The sequence below is a fragment of the Scomber japonicus genome, chromosome 18, assembly GCF_027409825.1.
Source record: "Scomber japonicus isolate fScoJap1 chromosome 18, fScoJap1.pri, whole genome shotgun sequence".
Classification (NCBI taxonomy): domain Eukaryota; kingdom Metazoa; phylum Chordata; class Actinopteri; order Scombriformes; family Scombridae; genus Scomber; species Scomber japonicus.
The window spans coordinates 18513533-18539158 of NC_070595.1; the positions used below are offsets into that span (position 1 = coordinate 18513533).

The following is a 25626-nucleotide window of genomic DNA, read 5'->3' on the forward strand; positions in this document are numbered from 1 at the left end:
TTTCTATCTCCATCGCCATCCTATCCCCACACCCCACCCCATCTAACACCACACCCCCTGTTCCCAGGACACAAACTCCCTGCTGGTCTGCTTGACTATCGGTTCCTCCCTCTCACTTCTCCTCCTTCTTGGGCTCTTCCTTCTTCTCCTCCTCCTTTTTCTCCTCCTTCTTGGGCTCCTCTTTCTTCTTGTCGTCCTTCTTCTCCTCCTTCTTGGCATCGTCCTTCTTCTTGTCGTCCTTCTTCTTGTCGTCCTTCTTCTTGTCCTCTTTCTTGTCCTCCTTCTTGGGCTCCTCCTTCTTCTCCTCCTCGGGCATCGGCTCTGTGGTGAGGACCACTTTGCCGATGTTGTTCCTCTCCTGCATCTTTCTCATGGCATCGCCCACCTGGAGAGAGAGATGGAAGAAGAAGAAGGAGGATTACATAAAGGCAAGAAGAAAGAATGCAGGGTGAAAGGAGGTGAAGGAAGATTTTAAATACACCTGTCATTGAGAAAAATCTATTGAGGGTATAGTAGCTAGTTTCTCCTCCGCCAATGCATTTACACAAAAATACATGCCCCCTCGCAGTCTGTGCATCTAATCTTCCTTTTTGATACCTCTGGACAGAAACACATTTTGGACTCCTAAAATATCACTTTAATATGGATTATGTGAGAAATACATAATACATTTGTTTAGACAAGACTTTAATAATCTCAGAGGGGAAATTAGATTGTTGCAGCAGCAAATAAAAAAATGTGAAGCAGAGGAATAACAAAATAAATGGGGGGGAGGGGAGGGGGTTACTCGTACTGCAAACAGATACTTTCAATATTAGGATTCATTAAGTGTAAATGAAATGAAATGTTATACTATTGTATGTGGGCGAGAAATACAGACATGAAGCAGAAAGACGCTTGTTTGAGGATAACTGTAAAGGTTCAAAAATAACAAAGCAAACTGTAATTCATATGTCGTAATTTGTATAAAATTAAGTTGTGATGTTTTCTTTCCTCTTTGATTCATCGGGATCACTAATAAGTTCAATAAAATGACGAATGTTCATTGTATTCACTCTTTTCCCAGTGATAAATGAGGTCACTGCAGATTAATCAATCAATAAACCGCTGCTATCAGATAGTGTTGCATCACACTATTAAAAGGCCTGTGGAGGATTGTGCAATTTGTCCTGCATCTCTTCACAGTCACTGTGGACAGGAGGAACCATTACAGCAACTAAAATTAACGTCGATTTTCTGTTATTTTTATGCTGTTATTATGTCAGATGTTGGACAGTATAAAATACATACGTAGATCTCCACATTGAAAATATAGACTTGAAAAAGTGCATGATACATCTCCTTTAAGACGGACTTAAAAATATGAATCAATCTTTTAAATATGCCTGAAGACAGCAAAGCACTTCTCAGGCACTTAAGCAGGGGTAACTTTAGAAGTGGCTACTCTGACATTCATCACCTGAAGAAGCCTGGTGCTGAATTTAAAGGAGTTAATCAATCATGTTTCTTTTGGGGACATGCAGGCGTGCACTGACAGCCAATCAACCAAACCCCCGACCGATAATGGATCGATCAACTTGGTCCCACTGACTGACAATCATAGCGACAAGGGGGAGAATCCAAGCCAGACCGGCCCCACCCTCCTCTTGACCACCGTGCTCTGTCCACTGTCTGTTCCTGTCTCCATCACTTCGCCCCCTCCCTCCTTCCTCCAATCCCCCTATTTGTGTGAGGCAGGCAGACCACCTAACGACCAATGCCACGGCAACAGGGCCATCTCCTAGCAACGTAAAGCCTGGCTGAAACGTGGCCCCGACGACTCAGACACATGGGAAAGAGGAGGAGTGTGGGAGTTCGAAAAGGGAGGAGGAGGTGGGAGGTGGGGGGGAGGACAGACAGAGGGAGCAACTGGTGTCCTTCAGATGAGGAACACGCCTCGTTGAAACTGAAAAGGAGGGAGGGGTGAATCCGGGAATTATAAGAATCATCTTCAATGTGAATGAAAGTCACAGCGAGGGAGACTGAGGCTCTTCTGACGACTCCTCCCACCTCCTGCCTTAACTCTTGAAGATCTGTCGACCTCTTCGGCTCCCAGGCATCTCGGACTAGAGTGTACTATTTGCAGCTACAGACATCCTCATGGGTATCGGTGCGGATGTAGATAACGAACAAAAAGAAACCACATGGGAGGGTGGGGATTGATGCTAATTTTAAAATATTGTCCAAACATTTTTATTGATTATTGGAGCAAAAACACATTGTGACATGGGTGAGGGGGTTGGGGGTGGGGGGTGGGGAGGGGTAGTGATGGATGAGGTCAGGGCGTGGCATTTGTACAGCTTGTAATAATCGATCAACTATCTGATTAACTATTTCCCAGTAGCTTTTTGTCTTTGATGCTACGACAAGCAGCAGCATCAGCATCAGCGTTTGCTGAAATCCACCGAAAACTTTACACATCAAATAGCTCCGAGTCTGAGACTGAGATGTAGCCTGTTCTCTCCTCTGTGTTTCCACGCTCCTTCCATGTCTCTTTCTCATACATCAGGGCCCCTCCCTAAGACAGACGCACACACTGACTAAAGGATGTCACCATAGCAACAAGAGAGAGAAAAAGCAAAAAAGATACACTGTGAGGAGAGAGAAGGAGAGAATACAGCAAGAGAGAGAGAGAGAAAGAGAGAGAGGGAGAGGGAGAGAGAGGGAGTCAATAACCTAAAGACAGAGCGAAAGAGTCTGATATAAAGAGAAGACAGATGGAGGGGCAGAGAAAGAGCGTCAGATGGCAGAGAAAGACAGCGGGTGTCTCTCTCTCTCTCTCTCTCTGGCCACACAGGCCAAATACTGACCAGCTCCGACTTTGACAACAGAAGATGTCAGCCTCCGACTCTGTCTTTCTCTCTGCGTTTTTCACACTCTTCTCTATTCATATCTGCGAGCAGTGTTAATCTTTGTCACCAACAATCTGACTCTGTCTGGCTGATAGAGTTATACTAAGACAGACACAGTCCTTCTTGTGGACAAACTTGCGCCTGTTGAAATCTGAGCCACACCCAGCTCCTGCATGTCTATGTATAAATCTCTCTCTCTCATACACACACACACGCATACATGCGCACACACACACACACACACACACACACACACACACACACACACACACACACACACACATACACACACACACACACACACACACACACACACATACGGACGCACGCACACACACACACACAGACCCACCTGGCATTGACATGCATTCTAGGTGACTGGACTGGAAACATACATAGCGTAAAAATTGATGTGATCCACACGTAAATGCGCAAATGTCACAATGAATCAAACTCATGTCATCCAAACTGATGTGCTGAAGGATGCCCGTTGTCACATTAATAACCAGGCGTAAATGTATCTGCACTCCGCATGTACGTATAGACGCCTTTTGAATTGGAAATACTCCTTTAAGTATCAACCTAAAAGAACTAAAACATAAGAAGTTTACAGGTGATTATCTACAGACAGAAACTGACTGGTATGTATGTGGCTAGAGAATTGTCCCTTTGATATAAAGCTAGATGATAAGGATAAAATCTTCTGTCATGATACATGTATTTTTTTAAATCATGACAGCAATATACTGTATATTTACTAGAAATTCAACTGAACATTTAATTTAGATAAATAAAACAAATAAGAATGGTTCTTTTTTGGCTAATCCAGTAAATTAAATAATTCAAGATCCTAAATTGCATTGAAATCTTCTAAATCCACTCCTGCCAAATAAATCAGTCTATCTATAAAAGAGAATATAATGCATCCAGATGTAAACTTAACATGAGACACATATTAATTCCAGGTGCAAACACATAAGCACACACCTGCTCGAGGTGCCAAGTGGAGTCGATGCGGGGCTTGATCTTGCCCTGCTTATAAAGATCCAGGACGATGTCCATGGCCTGGCTGATGAGCTCCATCTCCCCATCCAGGTAGCCCAGGTGGAAGCCGCACACTGACTTGTTCCCCTGGATCAGGCTGAGTGTGTGGATGGAGAACTGGTGGTACCAGTTCTTAGCCACAGCGAGCAGGTTCTTCTTCTGGCCCGCCAGCATGTTAGATGTACCTAATAGAAAAAGGAAGATGAAAGAACATATAAACTGAATCTCTATATCCTGAAAGTGAAAGACAGTAGACAATGTGTGTAGGTGTTTCTATGTGTGTGGTAAATTTGTGCTTAATCCCTGCGTATAATTGATTAGTTGGTTATGTGGTTTTTTTCAGGAGCCTGATTAATTTCCTACCAAATAATCTGCCCACACTTGTCCTTTCTTTCATGGTCTTTATAGCTCTGACTTCACCCACTTTAATGTCATCTAATCATCATTTAGTCTCTGTAATAAATCTGTTTTAGTGCTCAAGTCAATTTATAAAGGAAAAACACCACAGATTTCAGTATCTCAAACTGTATTTTACATCACTATGAATTGGATTTTATCTTTGTAGTTCTGCTGATTTCCCACCATTTTATGACATTATATAAAATACTCAAAAGATTAATTATTTAGTGAAATGTCAAATCAACACTGAGTCCTGTCAGGTGTGCTTCTCACTCCTCAGCGGCAGTTCATGCTCCGTTCATCTCGTACACTCACACTCTCACCTCCACCCTCCACCCTGAAAACCTCTTTAGCACCTCAGCTCTCACTGTCACCACATCCCCTTCCTTTACCCTCCTCCTGTGCTGGCTATGCCTCTCACTGTCTCTCTCTCTCTCTCCCTCTCTCTCTCTCTCTCGGGGGAAATAGGGGACACAAAGCGCGCTCTGAGAGAAGAGAGGGACCCAGCCCGCTACATTCAGACACATTCCAGGTTTCGTGTGGATAAAATGCCCATTGTTCCACCATGCATACTTCTGATAAGCTGGAAGAGAAGCCGGCACGGAGGGACCGGAGAGGGTGGGGTGGGGTTGGAGGGTTGGGGGGGGGGTGCGTTTGTAAGGGTGAGAGAGGGAGAATGGGCGAGGGTGGGGGGCACCATGCTGGGTAGTGGGTTTTTGTGCAACATGCAAAGGCAAAGCCCTGTTCTCCATGGATGCCGACCCCGCCCACTCTTGCATGCACGCTGGGTTCAGATTGGCATCGCAACAGAGCGAGCGTAAAGGCCTTCCCACGGATGACACACAGCACACTGAGGACATGGCCCTCTACGTAGAGGTCGCACTGCCCACCAGGAAGCAGCTTTATTTTGTAGCAAGTGAGTAAACCCACAAATACAGTAGTAATTGTCTTAATATTGCTCAGTTATATTCAGGGATCACTGGGAGTTCTCTGTGATTACTGCAGTCCACGATGAATTTGCAGCTGCTGTTCCAAATGTTTGGGCTATCTTGTCATCAGTAGCTGTAAGTATCATAATATGTAGCTGACGAGTTCCAGTGAAATAGATTTATGTCGGTGGCTGCTAGCTTGTGCAGGTATGACAAAATCTTTGTGCTTCCTACTATGCTGTTTTGTGCTGCCAACAAGCTTAATTAAACCACATGGCAAGTGTTACATAAGAAATTCAAGTAACTTTAAAATGTTTTCATTGGGAGAAGTTTGGTTGGAAACACATTCAGCCTGTGAAAAAGAAGCTTAGTATCACACACAAAGATTGCTTATGAAGATAGAGATTAGAATTTCATAAAAGTGAATGAAATCTGAAATGGATTATTTTGTGTGCAAAACTGCAGTGGTTGGTGTTCAAGTGAAGCATATTCTTTCTACTTACCATAGGTGATAAGCTTGCCCATAGGCTTAAGCAGGTTGTAGGCCTTATGGGTGTCTGATCCTCCCAGAGGGTCCAGTACTATGTCCAGGCCTGGAGCAGGAAAAGAGGAGAAGCGGACAGTTATCACTGGTGTGAATTCAGAGAGAGCAGCCTGCCAAGTCTCCTCAGCAGCCCCCTCTGCATGCCAGAGTTCACTAGGAGTAGTGAATGTAGCCAAGTTGTGTCATGTTTACACAAGGAGGAACACATACATATGCCATGAGAGGAGAGGAGGAGAGCGGCATGAGATGCTAGACTTTTCCCTTGTTTCATGTTTTTTCATTCTTGTCACTGATAAGAGGGATAAAATGTCTCTCCGTCATTGTCCATTCCATTCCTAGGTGGAGACAATAACAAGCCAACCTCTGAGCAGGCGGAGAAGTATGGCAACCTAACTATGAAGCTTTCTCTGAGGCTTATTAATATCTGGCTATATAGGCCCGGCCTTAATGATGTTCCTTTGTGCCAGAGGGGACTCCTCAAATTGGGCAACCCCTCCTTGCTCTGTTAAACTATGGTTCTATTGATTGTGGGAGGCTCACAGCGGGACTCTGCATTGACCACAGCACAGATGAACTGACAGAGAGCCAAAGACAGAGGAAAAGGTAGCAAGCCGGGCTGCACATTGATCCAGGCTTCTAATTAGATACATTCTGTCTAAAGTGTCAGTTCTCGCTCTCCTCCTATCCGTCTCTGCAATGTCTGTCTGTCTCGCTCTATGCTACAAAGAACACAGAGGGGTCGGAGAGGGGACTATGAAATGAGTCTCAAGCATAATAACATTCTCCATCCTGCTATGAACACAGCAGTAGGGAAAAAGAAGAAACGGGAACTGGACGTCGTTTAATTTTGTTGAGAAGCGGCGTGTTTTGTGCCACTTTTGTGAAACCAGGGCCACATCTACATAAATCTCTGCGGATACATTATTGATGGCGGCGAGAATCCAGACAATCACTGCTTAGTGAAATGGAGTTTGCTTGGTAGAGAAAATAATTCCCTACGTGCTGTCAGTCTAGTGTACATGGTTAGCCAGATCCGCTGAGAATTGTGCTATAAGAAGAAAAAAAAGCAACGTAAAAAAAAAGCAACGTAAAAACAAAGCGAATGAAAATGTATCATCTCACTGTCTATGTCTGCAGTTTGTTTAACATTGATCAGCAAAAGCTGCAGTCCCACAGTATTGCTTTGTGCCTGAGGGAGTAAATCGATCTGGACTATTTGTGTTACGAAACAATCTCAATGAACAACATGCATATGACTGTAAACCCCTGATTTTATAGCTCACTGATGCAGTGGATCATTTATTTAAAATAACACTAAATTCAGAGCACGTATTCCAGGGCAGGTGGCAAAGTTTTTCACCTTTTGGACTGATCTTGCGGACTTCCTCCACATAGTCCTTGGTGCGATAGTCAATAGGATGTGTGACTCCGCCCTCGCTGATGGTTTCATGCTTGGTGGCTGATGCCGTGCCAAACACGGTCACGTCCTTCACTGTCTTGCACAGCTGAGTGGCTGCAATCCCCACACCACCTGCAGGAAGAGGAACAGGGTTAATATAGAGCCATGATTTTGTGGGAAAAAAACTTTACATGTCAGGATACTTTAACAGACTGATGGACATAAAACTCAGCTGACAGGAACAATCGCTGAAGGCACACAAGAATTCCTATTCCACGTGTATTTTCTACGGCAGGTAAATGAGATTCGCATTATTTATTGTCCCAAACAAGACAGTCAATAACAGCTCATCTGTGTTTTCCTCAGGGGTATGTAAAGAACGTATTAAACACAATCACATTATGTGGTTTAGCCTGGGGAGAATAGACACCCACATACAGATGCACAGAAAAACACATCCAACTCTGGAGAAAGTAACCATTGTAACTCAAATGACACATGTATTTCTTTTTTTCTTGTTTCCTTATTCAAGACAACCTGCCTAAAATTCCACAGGACATAAAATGTAGCTGAGTTATCGGTTTTGTTAGGAGAGGAGAGCTGGATGACATCCTATCGCAAATTACATAAACACAGCTCCTTATAACTGTGCCAGCTGAAAAAAAACAAAATGTGCTGCATTGTCCAAGATAACTTTTAAAAGACAAGGTGCTGTGAGTCTCTGTGTGCTTCAGTGGATTTTTTGGATATCTATGTTTGCGTTCAGTGTATTTGAAAGTGTGTACATAGTTGTGGCAAATGCCTCAGCCAATGTTTGCGGAGGCAGCCAGAGCAAGAAGTAATAGGTTACTGATAAGCAGTGGCCTGTTTGAAATGGAGGCTGACTTGAGGACTTGAACTGAAAGGCATCCATAAAGGTCATTCATGCCTGACCAAATAAAGAGCATATCTTATCTGATGGCAGAGAATAAAGCAACAAAAAGTAACACGTGTATTTAAATAACATCCATTCTTAATGGCATAACTGAGCTGCCAGACTGCTGGTTAGGTTTGAATTGAATGAATGATATAATTATGTTTCATTTGCTTACACAGGCAACTAAACCCAAACATTTCTGCATATTGCATGCACACACCCTGTAACATAATCAGAAAGGCAGGAAGACAGGCACACATGTATAAATATGGGTCGATGCAGTAACCAAAGAGGAAGATATTTTCTAATCTGGAGGCTTTTCTGATTTTATCATTTGAAGTCAATTAAAAAAAAGTCTTCTTCCTTTATAAACTGCAAACACACATATACAAGTCATGCTTATGCTGCTTCTTCCGGTTATTTTGTGGAAACTTAATGCAGCTGGAAGTATTGGTACAATTATTTTCAGAAGTTAATTAGTTTGAAGATGTCTGACCATGTGTATCTTCTGTCTATAACTTGATTGTAATATTTAGATATGAAAGGAGAACGTTGTGCGTAAGATAACACTGATTCACCTTCATCTCAGCATAAAAATTCTTTCGAACCAGTGAACCAATTCAAAAAGCAGTTTCCTTATCACACCCTTGCTCTCTGAAGCTACGCTGTCACATAAAAACAGCAGAAACACAGGCCAAAAAAATGGACTGAGATGTAATGATAAAATTGAGGCCAATTCAAATTATTCTCTTTATTAATCTCTGACCAGGAATCACTCAGCAACATTTAACTTCAAAAGGTTTTTACTTGAACCTTTAAAAGCCTTCTGTGTGCCTTTGTTACAACACGATTTCCCAGATGGAAATAAAATGCAGAAATAATGAGAACACAAACACTTCTTCACCCTCAATTTCAGTATAAAGGGTAAAAATCAGTTCTGATTTGTGGTTCTCATCTTAGAGCTTGAAACCGCTTCAATCCATGTGAGTAAATAAACCCCTCTGCATTACTATAATCATGCATGCTGACACTGAGGGGGAGAACCGATCAGAAAACAAAATCAAGGCTGTTGCTGTTGGATGTGAGCGTTGTTTGCAGCTGCGTTGTAACAGCACCATCTCTCCTTGTCCTCAGCGAGAAACCAAGTTTGTGTTGCCAAGGAAACCTCGGCCAAATTGCCGGCAATGACTGAGCAAAGGGAGCCATTTTGTTTCATTGACTGCTCTTCCTTTGGGCATAGAGTCATTTGATAGCAATCACAATATTTGACTGACATACAGGACATACCTTCCTCTTAAGGGGCCACCACATTTTAGACAGTCAGCCATCTGTGAGTCTTTGTCAAGAAATGTGTGTGCTCAGGAAATGGAAAGGGCAGTACATCTATATTATACAGTTATGTAGTAACAAATGTCGACAATGTCTTTTTTTTTTTTTTTTTTTTTTTTACATATGCAGATACTACAACCAAATGTGTGCCTGCTTGCCTTTGACACATGGGTCTAACACATGTGCATGAGCAACTGTTAAAGTGAGAGAAAATAAATGTGAGAAATGTTGTATATGCAAATGTCTGGGTGGGGAGTTGAAAAGCTGTTTTTACTAAATGGCTCTGTCACATAGTAGCAACCCTCTTAGAGATACAGGTGTGAGAAAGGGTGATACTTACAGCCAGGCACTCACATATTAATATTTAACTAATGCTGCTGTCATAAACACAGTGTTTCCCCTTTCTATTTTTGCTTTATGAAGGCAGTGAAGAACAGATTTTATTCTTTTTTTATTATCAGTCCTTAAATCATCACTTAGATCAGAACAACACACAACAGAAGAAAATTATTTTTATAGAAATAGCTTCATTTCTCAAAAAGTGGACGTGCAGAAATGTGCTTCCAGTCAAAGAGAAACTGTGGCCGGGGGAGGAAGAAGGTACCTGTTCCTCTGAATCCACTGAGAACAAACGCCTGATCTCACATCACAAGACTCCTGAGCTGTGCCAAGAACCTCTTGCTACACCCCACTTCACTTCACAAATACACACACACACACGCACACACACATCCATACGTATAGAGATTTCAAAGGGGAGAGTCGCAGGACCGCAGCCTCGAATGGTCCTGAATGGCCTGGTGGTATCTGCTAATCTTCACAAATATGCACAACGATTTGAAACATGAACCTTTCATTACCCCAGTGCTTTAATCTTTGTTACTTCCTTGGTTTCTTGATTTATAGTTTCTCTCTTGGTAAATGGGGTGCGCAGAGAGTGTGATTTAACACCATCCACAAACACTTACCCATGGCTCGGGAAGAGATGGCAGCTGAAGCAAATTCTTGCCACTAATTGCATTTGTTCTCCTCGAGATTCAATTGAACTGTTTACATTTGGAAATTAGGAAAAGGCCAAAAAACATCCACCTATCTATTTTGTTTTTCTCTCCCAAGAGAATCCATATACACATAAACACACACAGTAGGGTTTTTGTCTTTTCCTGAATCCTAACATACTTGAATTTTGGCACAAATTGAACTTGGCTTCCATAATATGACTGTTAGGAGCGAAGAGGAATTTTCCCCCAAAACACTGTGGAATCCAGACTGACACTGAAGGCCACTGTTATTGCTCCACACCCAGAGTTCAGCAGCAGGGATGAGTGGGGACATCAGAAATGTTTTTCAGAGTCATAAACCACTTCTGCTCCTGCATTACATCGTCCTGATAATCTCTACCATCTCTCAATTTGCATTTAAGCTACGCTCTCATTGACAGATTGTGTTTCTTATCTAAATAAAAATGATCTCACATCATGAGTCAGGCTATGATCTCAGGTGTTAGTCCGGGGATGAATGGTGGCCATATGGCTGCTGTCAACACCAGAGAGATGACTGATCCCTTGTCTCAGAGCTTTTGTGTAGTTTTCCTGTGTGATTTCTGGATTTTTTATTTTCCTCCACAATTCCTCAAGGGCTCTTTCTTAACCTATCATTAGCCTGTGGTAGTAGTGGCCGACAAAGAATGAAATACAAATGTGGACCTACGAATCTCCCTTTCGCAGAACTCGCCGTGGCTGCGTTACAACATCAACAAGCTGAAGCAAATAAATGAACATTTTATTGCTACGTTCTGCAGCCTCAAAACAGAGTTCAGATACTTCAGATACGAGTCCTTTAACAGAGAGAGTTTGTGGTTGGATGTTTGTGAACGTGTTACTCGTGAAGTATTACTCTGCATTATGTAACAATGGTGTTTTTTTAAGATGAGTGTGTGTGTATGTGTGTGTGTGTGTGTGTGTGTGTGTGTGTGTGTGTGTGTGTGTGTGTGTGTGTGTGTGTATGTGTGTGTGTGTGTATGTGTGTGCACTGTGGGCTTGGACAGCGATTTAATGTGCTCTCTCTAATGGCAGATTTCTCTCTGTGCAGTGTAGAGGAAGCCCATTTTTAGTTACTGGGGTGACTGAAATAAAAAAAAAAAACATCCTCTGTTGGTATTTGAAGGCGATCCCTGTGATTTCCTGAGCAAGGATTGTCACACTGCTAACTAACAGATATGTGTCTGCAAACACAGAAACACAGCACACACACACACACACACACACACACACACACACACACACACACACACACACACACACACACACACACACACACACACACACACACACACACACACACACATTATATATATAAATTAACACAAAATAAATGTCTTTCTAACATAAACCACTTTCTTTCCTGCCTTGCCTTAAACCTAGCTACAAAAGGAAACACAAGCTGGTGCACACTCATGCAGTTATGCGCACACAAACACACGCACACATGCACACACACACACACACACACACACACACACACACACACACACACACACACACACACAGGTGTCTTGACACAGGTTTCACGTACACCTGCCACTGTATGAGGTGGTTAGGGTGAGAGTGGATGGGGTCATTTGTCAACGGCTGCAGCAACGAGTGCAGCTACGAGCAAGCAATGTGATTGGTGGGTTGGCTTGGAGGTTGCCCTGGTTTCCCTCTCCTATCAGTGCAGCTGATCTGCCGCCGGCGATGCCAGGCCCGGGGAACACAGAGACGGTTCAACCACGCAGCCCAGACTCCCGCTTAGTGGTCAGACTGAATTAGCATTCTCTAAACTAGGGTAAGACCTTCCGAGCAGACAGTCAGCGGAGAGGAGAGAGGGAACCATTTTCAAGATGCAGAGTTTATCATGGCTCCCAGGAACAATGGCTCTATAAAACTGAGAGATGTAACTACACATGAGCTAATGCTGGTGAATAATGAATGACTACAATAATGTGTGAAGGAGTCCTGGGAGAAATAGGATGCATGGAAATAAAAAGCTGTACATCTTTCCTTAAAGCTAATAAGAAAACAAATAAATAGTTTATTTGCATTCAAGTGTGCACTGAGGGCTCATACAGTATGCCTGCCGCCCCCCTGCCTGCAGGTCTGACAGCAGCAGATCTATACCACGATGGAGCTCTCATTCAGGAAATACAAGAGATCCAGACACCTGTTCAACTTACTTTAAGCATTTACAGAACACCTCGAACAACACCACATTTTTCTAAGATTGTGGTATAGAAATGTTTAAAGCACGAAAATCACCTTCTCTGTCAGAGTCAGCTAATAAAGTGGTTCAAGTGTTCATTTTCTGCATGGACAATGGTAGATGACTGACAGCTGGAGCAGTTACAAAGCTTAAATGGCCAGGAACTTCTGCTGGATAATTCATATTAATAAAAGATGAGCGACTGCATATGAAAATATCTGGTTCTTTAAAAACTTAGAGATACAAGAGAAGAAAGACAGAGGTCAGGTACAACTCCCGAGGAGGATTTCAGAGTTTTTAAATTCTCTTTTTTTTTTTGCACCGGTAATGGTGAGTTGAGGCTAAAGATTGAGCTTTGTGGTAACCTGATAATGCATTCAGCAAACCTAATGATCTATTTAGTTAACCTGAAGATCAATTTAGAAACCCCTGCCTGGTGCTTTGCTCCAAATTGCAACAAACCACACATTGTGAATGTGATCCTGCTGTATAGTAATTGTAGTATTTAGAGCCATGAACATGTTTTCTGAGTCTCTTATTTCAATTTTAAGTATTACAATTAAAAGAAAATTTCCAAAAAGAGATGCACATAGGTAAAATATTCTTCCACAACCAGCAGCTCTCAACTTCAAATAAACATTAGCAGGGATTAACCCCTCCACTGGGACTGCTGTCATCCATCACTCTCAAAGTTGTATTGCAGCAGCTGGCAGACTCTTACATCAAGTATTTGCAGATAATCCTTCATGTAACCTGGTGAAACTTTATCCCATATACCAGACACTCCAGCAAGAAGCAGCTGCAAAAGTGGTGAAGCCACCATATTGGCTGGTTGGGAAAATAAAAAAATTAATAAGAGCTTGCTTAAACAGCGCTGAGGATGTGTGGAATCTAACACAAAAACCTCAAACACACTTCTGTGGAGCTTTATGAGTAGAGAGCATTGATAAAGTATGATATTTAGTAGACTAAGCACACCTCACAGAGCTATTAGTGAGACTGTTTTGTACAGTATGAGTGCCAGCTGGAATTAAACCACAAACTCTGGCAGCGTTGGTGCCAAAACGTCACAAAGTCTTGACATTTGAGGAGAGGTGGTTAAATCCCAGGAGAAAATCATCAGATAAATAGATTATACAGACTCCTGCATCACCAATTAATTCATATGATGCAGTCCGCATCTGCGACTAAATACTTGACACTTGACATTGGCCTGCAGTCACTTGGGAGCTCATAAATAAAACAGAGGTGGACGTCATCACTGGAAGCAGAAGACCCCATATGTATGCAGGAATGCGCAAGTGTGGGTGTGGTGGCGGGGTGGCTGGCCAGGGTTCATAAACATTAGGACCAGTTCAGGGAGAGGTCAGAGGAAAGGCTGTTGGCTGGGCACAGTGGAAGCCCCACAAGATACATCCAAATGTCGCTGTAAATCCTCCCGCCCAAGTCCTCTGGGGAAAACAAAGGGGGAAACGTGCACAGTGCACACGTTCCCCGATGACAAGGAATCGAGCACGGATATGGTGAGGTCGTGCAGCGGGAGCGGAGGTTACGGAGGGCCGGAGGGGGAGGAGGAGAAAGGAGGATGCAGATGTGCGGTGCGCTGGAGAAGAGAGGCACGATGGGAGGAAATACAACAAGCTATTGTTTGGTAGATAGAGGACAGGAGCAGACCCACGAGAGAGGCAGCTGAGGACTATTCACCAGAGTTTACTTTCACACACTCTCTCTCACACACACACACACACACACACACACCCACTCCCCCCCCCACACACACACACAGAAAGGCATGACTGACTGATAGTCAGACATTTTGCACTGATCACCTGATCTTGACAAGTAGAGGGTCATCTCACTTTTAAGGAAACAGGTCCTACCAGTTCTGTCCAAGTTTGATACCAAACTAAATTATATAATCACTATTTAATATGAGCAGCTGTAAAATATTATTGTAATTTATGCAGAGGTACATATTTCCCAAAACTCTACATATTTACTAATGTTATAATACTTTATATTGTTAGTATGTTTCTCAATATTGTTGCACCGCAGCTTCCTTTGTCTACTCTACAAACTGTTGGTCTTGGAAAAAGGATCTTGAGCTCAGTTTGCTCCCTTTTTTTTTAACATATTAAAATACTTTCTGTACTTCCTGTTATCCTAATGGAGGATCTGAGGATAGAAGGTATCTGTGTCATTCAGACTGTTAATCCTTCTGAGACATACTTGTGATTTTTGGCAGCAAATTGAAATGACTTTCTATTTATGTTTTATTGCATTTAGATAAAAAATACAACTCTTTTATTTATGATAAGACAGGATTTATGACACATGATTGACTGAGTTGCAGTTGCACTTATTATATTTTCCAATCAATCAAAATGACTAATTGATGTCAAAGACAAAATGTGAGAAAATGTATCAATGTAACTGCATGTTCCAGGGGATCTGGAAACAAAGCAATCCAAAAGTAATTTAAAGGAGGCTGATTGTTTTCCTAAAGTGATTAAATCAGTGGATTATGTCCTTATTATGAGAATAAACAGGTCAACCATGAGACAGATCAAGTGGAGATGAACCCCTCGAACATTCACTGAAAAGACGTGCTGATGAAAAGATTTATGACGGTAGAAGACAAAAATGGCTCCTCAAACACAGTCTACGGCTGCTGTGATAAAAAAAAGGTTGATTTATGAGCTTCCAATAAAAATCACACATGTTTAAATCATAATTACCTCACTGTATCTTATGACAGAGCTGTACTGTCTCATTTGTGCAAAAAGGTTCTGTTAATCTCACGTAAAAGCTGAATATTTTATCTTTGCACAACATAAACTGATCGAGCAGGAATGCAGCTTTGTGCAGACATGTCTGGCACATTAGCTCACTGCTGTTCGTGTGGATGTACGACTATGTCTTCTGAGACAGTCAGACGAGGTGAAGTACAGCCATTTAACCACACGCTTAATAAAAAGTGTGGTTAAATGGGAAGTTCACTGAGGCTGTGGGCAGACTTGAGCAGTAACAGAGTACTTGTTAATTTCAGTTTCATGATGTAAATACACTGTGTGTCACACTTCATACGTATGTGATTCACAGAATTTATTTAGACTTCAAATACAAGTGAAGAATGTTACTTCTTGGAAAACTTTGAAGTGAAGTGAGGAATTTAAATGGTGGCGAGAGTGGTGGTGTTCCACATGTTCATGTGACGTACGAACACAATCGAATAAATTACATCTGAATGGAATCTCAAAGTAACTGAATCTAATATGGGCGCATTACTGAGGTTGGATGATGCCTGAGACCAGTGAATTTAAACTAGGGGATAAGGATCCCCCAAGAATCACAAGATAAATCTGAGGGGGTCACAAGATGGTTAATAGGATTAGAAAGAAGAAAAATCACATTTATACAGCATAAATAGATTTAGTTTTTGTTGCTTTCTTTTTCTTCTGAAATTCTAGAAAGTATTAGCTCCTCAGAGTTCATCACAGCTTCATTTTAAGCCAAAAAGGGGGAACCGCACCCTTAGATTACATTATCAACTATTCTGCTGATTTGTTTTCCAGTTGAACCATTGTTTGGTCTTTAAGATGCCAGAAAACAGAAACAAATCAGCCCACCTTGAAAGTGCTTATAAAAGATATTTCATTTAGAATAATAGAAAACATAGAAAAGCAGCCACTACTTCCCATTGTAGGAGCTGATTAGTTGATTAACTCATTATCAAAAGTGTTGACTAATAGATGACTGTTGTGCTACATTAACATTACTGGTTATATTATTGCTAAAAATAACTAGTTCCAGTTGTAGGATACATTTAGTAAGTAATATGAAACAATGGCTGCAATTCCCTTTAAAAGAAGGAAGAACACAACAGGGAGAAGACAACAGAAGGCACAGACACAATCACAATCTCTCTGTTTCTCGCTCTGTCTCTCAGGCTCTGTCACAGCAGATACCTTTGATTCCTCTAATCAGAGAACATCAGGAACCATTTTTGACAGGCACAGAGGTGGGACCCCCCACCGCCACACAGCTCCCAGCACCACGTGAGCCATGCAGCTCCACAACGGGGAGATGGGTGTTAAGAGAAGGGTGTGTATATCTCACAGGCTGGTTCCACAAAAGGTACTACTATCATGTACATAGCTAAAACAAAACACATATAACTGCAAAGCTTTAATAATTCACAATCGAGCAGGGTAGAGCGTACAGTATTGTTATGGTTTACACATGCAAAGAATGACAGAGTACAGTGAAGCAGACTGTTAAGCAAATGGTTTTGTTGTAGCTTCAGTAATGTGCTTTTACAATACTGATGTCCGGACAGCTGGCGAGCCGAGACTGGCCGCCTGCCCTGAGAAACCAGAGACGCCGCCTCGATGAAACCAGCGGGGAAAAGTGTCTAACGCTGCACTTCCACTGCTTTCCCCCTATAGAGACGCCGCACAGATTAGAAACCCTCTGGCAATATGTGTTTTACAGGGGATGAGTGACATCAGCTGGATGCAAACATTTGAGATTCCTCGGTAGACCACCAATCCCACAACTATGAGTCTGCTTGCTGCCATTCAGCTCTCGGGAAGCTTCACAGTTTAATAACAATCTTACAGATTCATTCATTCCCTCTGTCTCTGTGTGAATGCCAAGGGATACATCCACCTGGGCTGGTAGTCTCCCCAGAGCTTGCTGTCAGTTTTTGTCTCACAGAATGAAAACAGGCTCAGGTTTCATTGTGGGTTCACTTTTCTTAACTGTCTACATACACCCACATACTGTCCTAAATGCCGAGGGATCCCTTTTCTGACTCCCTCTGCACAAAAAGAGAGGGAATGAAAGGAATGGTGAGAGCTGCACACTAGTACATATACTGAGTGAGAAAAGAGGCAGAGAACAATTTCTTTTTGGCTAATGTACTTCCATTCTCTCCAGCTGGCCTGGCTGTGTAAACACACCAAAATCAAATGCTCTCAGGCTTGTTGCATTACGCCCCAAAACAGGTGCTTTTACTCCCTCAATCCCCATCCTTCTCCAACCCACTCACTCTTAACTTTGACCTCCAGGTGGCAGGTGCTCCAGTGTAAGTGCAATCCTAGAGAGTGCAGAACACGCATTTGTATGAGCAATCTCATACAAATGAACAGTGGGACCTTTTCCAACAGCTATAATTCATAAAGAAAAGAAATGTATAAACAGGACGCATAGAAAAGGAAGACGTCCTGTACTGTAAACATTCAGGAGTGTTTCCTTAACGTCATAATTCACATTTTTTGCGCTGAGACTTCAGAGGATTTCAAAAATTATTGAGGAGCATTTTCCAGGATGGGGGTGTAATACTGTATTCATCAGTTTGGCTGATAAATACAGAGCACTTAGTAGAGTTCAATGCTGAATCAGTGGGCTGACACGCGCTGAGATGAAACTGATTAAATGTGGTTTCCAGCTGAGGGATTACAACATAAATTCATAGAGAAACTTTAAGTAACTGACAGTTATCCACAGCTGCATTACAGCAAGGTAAGTTTTAGTTTGAGAATGAATTATTGATTTATTTATAATTAATTCAACCACTGTTTGGAAATAATGACCCCAGGCAGTATATGTGTGCTCCATGAGCATGTATGTACTACTCTTTCCTGACTTCGTACCTGCAGCAGCATGGACGAGGACACTCTGGTTGGGCCGCAGGTTGCCGAAGTCGAACAGCATCATGTAGGCGGTGATGTAGTTGACAGGGAGGGCTGCTGCGTCCTCAAAGCTCATGCCTTCTGGGATGAGGAAGGTGTGGGCTGCTGGTACCACTGCCACCTCCTGCCACAGCCCGAAGCGGCTCAGCACCATCACCTTATCACCAACCTAGAACAGAAAGCAGGGGGAGAGACGAGGGGTAAGAACAAGGGTAAAGCAAAGGAATCTCGGTCTGTACTTACCGAAAAGATCAGGATTATACCCCAAATACACTGGAAAAGTGGTGAGATATGGAGCTGTGTTGCTGATATCCTCTTTTAAAAACAGTTGAGATTTATGTGGATGACATTTAACCATATCTGGAAACATAACTAAAACTATAAATGTTTTTTCCTATAATTGTTTATTTTGGTGAGAAAGAGCCATGTTTCAGGCCAATACCATAAACTACTTCATTAATACTAATCCACTGCTAGACCCTGAGGTGATCTGCTACGTCCTCCCATCTGCAGCCTCCAAGGCTTTTGGCACAGCGGGAAAGATGTGAGTCGTATAACAGAGATGATAAGAGCGTGTTTTATTGTTTTGCTCACAACAACGGCAGGCATGCAAACATGTAGCCACCTCGACTGCCAAGCCGTGAAGAGTTTGCTCTGCAAAGAGAGCGAAAGCAAACAAGGAAAGCGCTAAACCACTGCAGAGTAGGAGTAGTGGCTAATGGAGGCAAGTGGTGTAATGAGACAGCACCAGAACCAGGACAGAAAAGGAAGCAGATCATTTTATTGCTAAACGGGAATGGTGCTTTGGGAATATTAAATATATTCATTGTTTCCTGATTTGTAATGTAGTGGTTTGAGGTGATTAGGTTTTTGCATGTGGACATATAAAGTTGCTGTAGTTTGTTGTGGCAGGCCATAAAAGGTGACATATACTAAAAACTGGTTGAAAGCATAGAGGCAATGTTAAAATTTGTTGGGTATGACTTTATGTGGCTGATCTTGATGATTTTTGTCTCAGTTGAGGTTTGACTTTGTTGTAAATGTCATAATTGCTCTTTGATTTGAGACATTTTACATATTTCATCACCATCTAGCCTTTTTGTCCTCCCAACCAATCCTTATCAAAGCAGCATCCTCCAATTCATAACTGTCTCTCTGCAGAAGGAAGAACCTCGATGCAAACCCCCGCCCCAAGCATCCCAACCACCAAATCAGGGGAGCCCACTCGAGGGACACGGGAAACAGAGACGACTGCAGCATTATAACTCTCTTCCTGTTTTCTTCCTCCCCCTTATCCACCCCTCTTGACACAGCTCTCCCTCCCAACCTGTTTCCATTCCCCTCACTTTTTCTCTTCCCTTCTTTCTGTTTCACTTCCTGACTCCTTTTCCGCTTACAACTTTAGAACGTCTTCCTTCCCCTTCTCCAGTGGCCCCCGTCTCATCCTGTCTGCATCTCAGTCTCGCCGCTTTCTTTGACGCCTTCTCTTTCATCCCCATTTCTTCATCCTCAACTGTCTCTTTCTGTCCATACTTCATCTGACCGCCATCCTCTTTCTCTTTTTCCCTTGTGAGAAATGTCCTGTATCCCCTCTTCCTCATCAGCGAGACAGGACAATGGGGCCCATCTTCTCCCCTGGCTTCACTCCACTCATCAGAGTCCCTGCCAGATTCTTCCCCATGGCTGAGCATAAGACAAGCTCTCTCCTCCTGGGAACAAACCCTCTCCACCCGGGCCTCTCTAATGGTCTAGAGGGAGCCATGCGCCTCGCTGTCTATCCACTCCAATTAGAGAGATCTCCCTCTCTCTTTCTCTTTTCATACCCGCATCTTTCTGTCCGAGGCCGAGTCGTTTGGGTTTATTTTCAAACTATACTTTCACTTTTCCACCGTGGGCTACTTCTTCTTCCTTCCCTTTGTTATTCATGTTGACTCGCCTGCTCCCATCTCCATCTCCCTTTTTTTTTTTTTTTAATGTCTTGGAGTCTTCAAACTCATCAGCCTCGCTCGGTTTAATTGGGGGTACAGTGTAGCATAAATCGATAGACGGGGGAGTTCGAGCCTTTACAGGAAACACACACAAACATGACTCACACGTTGCTTTTGAACGCATCTGCAGCTATTCTTCTGTGCCCACATAAAGCATGTGAGTTACTGTCAGTCACACAGAAGCTGGGCAGAAACACTCAAGGCCGAGCGAACGAGCCTTGTGACACTTCTGTTACAACATCTTTACAGTGTGACAAACAAACACACACACAGGCGCTTCTTGAATTTCCTTTCTCAGCCTTTATGCCACTGCGTCAAAATGCACTCACAGTTGGGGTCAGCAGTGCGGGGGCACCAAACAAAGGCACTTCCAGTTAACTGTATATGAATGGACTTAATCAGATGGTGATTCAATTTTGGGGTATGCGGGCCTCCAAGTCAGCTGCTTCGTAGCTTGCAGCTTTGATGATGTCAGCAAAAAAAAAATTATCAGGAGAATAAAAAGAAAAAAAAGGAGGAACAAAATTTCTCATACGGTGTTCATGAGTCAGATTGAGGCAAATTAAGAAAGTTAAAGGTGACATCCACACGAGTATGAATGTCTCCTGTTAATGTAATTAAAGGGAACAGAATATCACCCCAGCATCAGCATAGGTGTTATTGTGTTTCAACACATTTTATATGATGTTCCAATAAAGACCACACCCTGCTTACATACAGCAGAGTCTGTGACGAGAGAGCCTACATGCTGCTTTTTGCACTTGACTGCATCTCTGATTATGCAAATCACCATATAAAATGCCATTATTCTTCATCTTATTTTTCAGCTTGATTAACATGAACAGCCTCGATGCAACTCTTCACTTTCAACCTCAGGAAACCCACACGAGACAGATTTGAAATGGGGCAAAAAACTAACAAAACAGAGACATCTGATTTTCTTCTTTAATTCATCAGCAGCTTTTAAAGCCAACTGTCACCAGGCCATGTAAAATACAAACACTAAATGATGAAAAGGACAAATAGGATGGAAGAGCAGGACAAATAGGAAGGGATAGACATCCTGAAAGACAAATTAGCATAAAAGAAAGAGAGAGTGTCAAGATTCAGGATTCACTGACAGTACGATCAATGGTGGAGGAATCAAGGGATTATACAAAAGAAAGAGAGATAGATAGAGGGAGGGATGGAGGAAATACCAGACTGACAATGTGGGCCAGAGGGAGGTAATTGAGAACATATGGGTCAGATCCTACCAAAACTCACCGAGGGAGAGCATGAATTTTTTTTTTTAAAGCAGGTTTTGGAGACAAAAGTGCTGATTCTTGGTGTCAGGGGAGCTTGAGTGTGATATTTCCCCTCTTCCCTCGCTTACTCACTGTTAGACTCACTTTCCCTGCACTCCTTCTTAGGTCATCTCGGGTGAGGGCACTGTAGTATGACTTCACTCTACTTTATTGTCTCTTCAAGGGGACGCAGCGGTTATTGAAATACAATACATGGCATGCAGAGGATAATGAATACAGTACATATAAAGACACACCAGCCAGCAAGTGTCAAAACAATGAACAAGACAAAGACGGAGAAGAAGAAGTATGAGGGACAACAATGGTGCAAGTGGAAGAATTGTCAAGGGATGCTTAGACCTCAGGCTGGATGTTTTTCATTTTTCAATACGTGTACCAATTCAGTAGCTTAGTTCAATAACTTAACATGACCCCCCCCCCAAATATAAACATGTTTTTTCTCATTTAATAAAAGAAACCAAAGCTGTAACATGTTCTTCTCATATCTGTGTGGGAAAACAGGCACTTAGACTGGAGAACATGAGATTCAACATTACATTGATATGTTGCAAAGATTTTTTTAAAAATCAATCACATTTTACTCAGCTGCTGATATCTAATTAAATGTGCTATGAATGTGTTCATGGATGTGTGTACACTCTATGCTCTATGTGTAGAAAACACACATCAGACACACCCATTACTGTAGTCTTTGTGTGCATGTGTGTGTGTGGTGGTGGAGGGGGTGGTAACAGAGATAGATAGGCAGACAGATAGGACCGCAGTGAGTAATGAGCCTCCCAAAAATTTCTGTGCCATCAGGGTCAGCACATTCTCTCTGAGTTAGCTGCCAAAAGATCTCAGAGATCTCCATCCATTAGGAAGATTGGCTCTTAATTCTGTAAGGGCTGGAAGGGGATGTGGGAGTGTGAGGTCTTGATGACAAGTGTGTTTGTGCATGTGTGTGCATGTAGTGTCTGACCTTTAAATCCAATTTACATTACTGACAGTGTGGAAAGAAGCTATAAAGTATTTGTGAGGCACAGGGCTCATGCCCCTCTATGATGTCTGGCTGCTTTTGGCTGACCCATCACCAATCATTCTCCCATTACTCTGCATAGAGCCCCCATCCATATGGATTCAGACTTGACAGACATATGTGCCACTCCCAGCCAGATGCACTGATTCTGCACTTGTACCACACTTGTGATTAGAATTGTGTTATCAAGAGAAATTAACTGGCTGATGTGAGAAAATGTAAGTGCTCTTACAACAAACAGCAGTGACTCATCATCACTGGTGTGTAACATTTTGGCTTTCTAGTTGAATTGCCTTTAAAAGGCGTTACCTTGGTGATACCATGCAGCCAGGAGGCAGACATATAGGCCTGTGACTCATCATGCTATGTAAGAAAGGGACATATCATTCATTCACTACATAATTCTTCCTGGTTGGATATCAAAAAGAACTCTGACTCATTTATTTGCATTATGAATGAAATTAACTTGTCTTCTTTGTCTGCTTGAACTTTAATTAAGACATGTTGATGACTGTCAATATCTTCTGAACACAGCAGAGGCGATACGCTATCTGGTGACAAAGAGGGCGAGTGATCCCATTTCTCACACCGTGCTGTCTGCTGCGTCGCGCCTCGCCCTAGTCTGTGCGCCACCGCTCCCGGTAACAAAAGGCGTCGGTGACTCCGGTCTCAGCCACCGGTGTCAAGTCAGACACATTAATAACTGTGCACTGCATCTTCCCGTACCCTCCAAGATAAAGTCCCTTAATAATACACATTTTGCGAGAAAAGCGTTGGAATCGTTTTATGGTTTTTCACACAAAAGACGTTATTCTGACAATTGCAAGGAGAGATATACTCTGACACCTTACGCACAGTATTACGAGCATTTATAGGCCGTATAGGTACTTTGACAATCTTATAATGCAAGGTTACATTTATATCTGTTATCTTTACTGCAAATATTTGTAAGGACATATCTTCTTAACTTATTTTGTCTCGGTAAGAAAAAGACAAAAGAAATTCTCAGGCGAATGCCCAAAGCCATAGTTTTGAAGGAACGACGGTCTGATTTCCGGTCTAATCGTGAATATCTCTGGGTGGCTTTACGCAGCTCTCCGCGCCTTGGCGCACATTGAAGCGCAGTAAAGTAAAGCGTAGGTGCAGCCTGCTTGGAGAGCATCCCACGGATTTGCACGTGCTTATTAAGACTTAAGACTTACAAAACACACGAGCAGTGAATCCATCTCCACCCCAAGAAAACTACTACTGCGATCGCGCACTTGCTCACTTGAAGTTGCGCAAAGGCAACGCAATTTGAAAAACCGGGGAGACATGAGGGGCGACGCCTGCTGCTCCTCTCATTGTACTCAACTCGTACTTTACACACTTTGGTGTACTTATATACACATGAAATACCACATGAACACACAAACAGGCTTCTTTGCACTTTGGGACAACAAGTGATGTCTCCTTTCTACGCACCAGTGATTTAATGGATGAACACCCATCACAGATCAAACATTAACTATATGCTTCTTTTTGTCATTATCATCATCATATTAATTACATAGGCTGATAGCTCATAGGCATTAAATTCATTAAAGCATCATACTGTTTAATAGAGTGTAGCCTACGGCATATAGAGGAGCGAGCAAGCCTGACACGCCCATATCCAGATGTATGTGTTCAGCTCCAAAATGAAGCGAGACTTTTATTCATCACTTAAACAATAAAGCACAAACTTAAAATGAGACTTCGTGTGCTAAGAGAAAGCTGAGAGTTATGTGTGCTTACTTTTCTGTCTGTCACTTCTTCCCCTACAGCCTCCACCACCCCGGAGCACTCCATCCCTGGGGTGACTGGCGGGGACGGCAGCCGGTCGTACAGCCCCTGCCGGGCCATCAAGTCAGCGAAGTTCAGCCCGCAAGCCTTGACCCGCACCATGATCTCGCCAGCCTTGAGCACCGGCTTGCCCTTCTTTACCTGCAGCTTGACTTTATCATAGCCCCCATAACCGGTGAGCACCAGTGCGCGGTAGGTAAACGCCTCCTCCTCGGGGACCTTTTCGGTGGTGGCCGCGGGGGTAGCAGCTGCCTCAGCTGCTCCGGCGGCGGGTGCCGATTCCGTCTCGGTTTTGGGTTCCTCGGTGGGTTTGGTCTCCTGCTTCTGGTCCACGGCGTTTTGCTGTTGGGCAGGTGCGTCCTCTCCAGACATTGTGCAGGGAGTGTTGGCTTGTGAGACAGTGATGAAAATGACTTTTTAGCTTGAGCTTTTTAGTGCCGTGGACGGGCTTGATTGCTTTAGCTGCAAGTGCCTTGCAAAGAAAAGAAAATGTGAGGTTCAGAGCTTCTGTTTCAGCAGTCTTGCATGCACACAATCCCCGACAAAGTGGGCTGTTTAGTGGCCAGTGGCTGTCAACGCCGCGCTCTGACAGAGAGTGCGAGTGGGACGAGACAGAGGCAGGCTGGAAAACACGGAGAGCTGATGAAACCAAGGATTCCTGTGTGTGATTGGGTGGGTTTGGCTGTTTGGGTAGGGCTATAAGATAAGCCTATATTGCATCAAGCAGAGAAGTGATTATGCAAAAAATATCCATTAAGACTAAAAGGCAAATAAAGCTTAAAACAAACCTTGCCAAACACTCAAAATCTGTTGATTGCTGCAAGTTAGGTTTCAGGAAAAAGTCTTCCAAAGAAACATTTCTAAGCCTTCAATAAATATTTGTGAAAGAGTGACAATACCTTTAGAGATAAACAATGGCTGAGAAACATCAGTACTGTAATATGATATTGATTTTTCTTTCAAATACTTTTAGAGTATTTCTGCACATCAGATATAATAAAATACAAGTTATTGACACAATTAATGGATAAATATTTCTTCCAAGAAGCATTTCTGGCTGTTTACTGCTGCATGTGAGGTTTGGTGCTGGAACAGTATCAGC

General features: G+C 42.8%; 1 protein-coding gene across 1 annotated transcript; it reads right to left on the minus strand.

Annotated features, from left to right (window-relative positions):
• On the minus strand, nucleotides 1–25191 carry vat1 (vesicle amine transport 1). The gene is made up of 6 exons (XM_053337935.1): nucleotides 24477–25191; nucleotides 18349–18556; nucleotides 7168–7338; nucleotides 5767–5856; nucleotides 3879–4120; nucleotides 1–385 (listed from the first exon to the last, which is right to left on the minus strand). Exons 1-6 carry the CDS (start codon nucleotides 24894–24896, stop codon nucleotides 113–115), a joined length of 1404 nt encoding a protein of 467 aa, XP_053193910.1. The 5' UTR covers nucleotides 24897–25191; the 3' UTR covers nucleotides 1–112.
• Between the last annotated feature and the right edge of the window lie 435 nt (nucleotides 25192–25626).

Excerpts from the sequence above, each read along its gene's own strand:
- vat1 (XM_053337935.1), bottom strand. The coding sequence starts at position 24,896 with ATGTCTGGAGAGGACGCACCTGCCCAACAGCAAAACGCCGTGGACCAG. Across the intron at positions 18,557-24,476 it reads AAGAAGTGACAGACAGAAAA|GTTGGTGATAAGGTGATGGT; the intron begins GTAAGCACACAT and ends TTTCTGTTCTAG. Across the intron at positions 5,857-7,167 it reads CCGCAAGATCAGTCCAAAAG|GCCTGGACATAGTACTGGAC; the intron begins GTGAAAAACTTT and ends TTCCTGCTCCAG.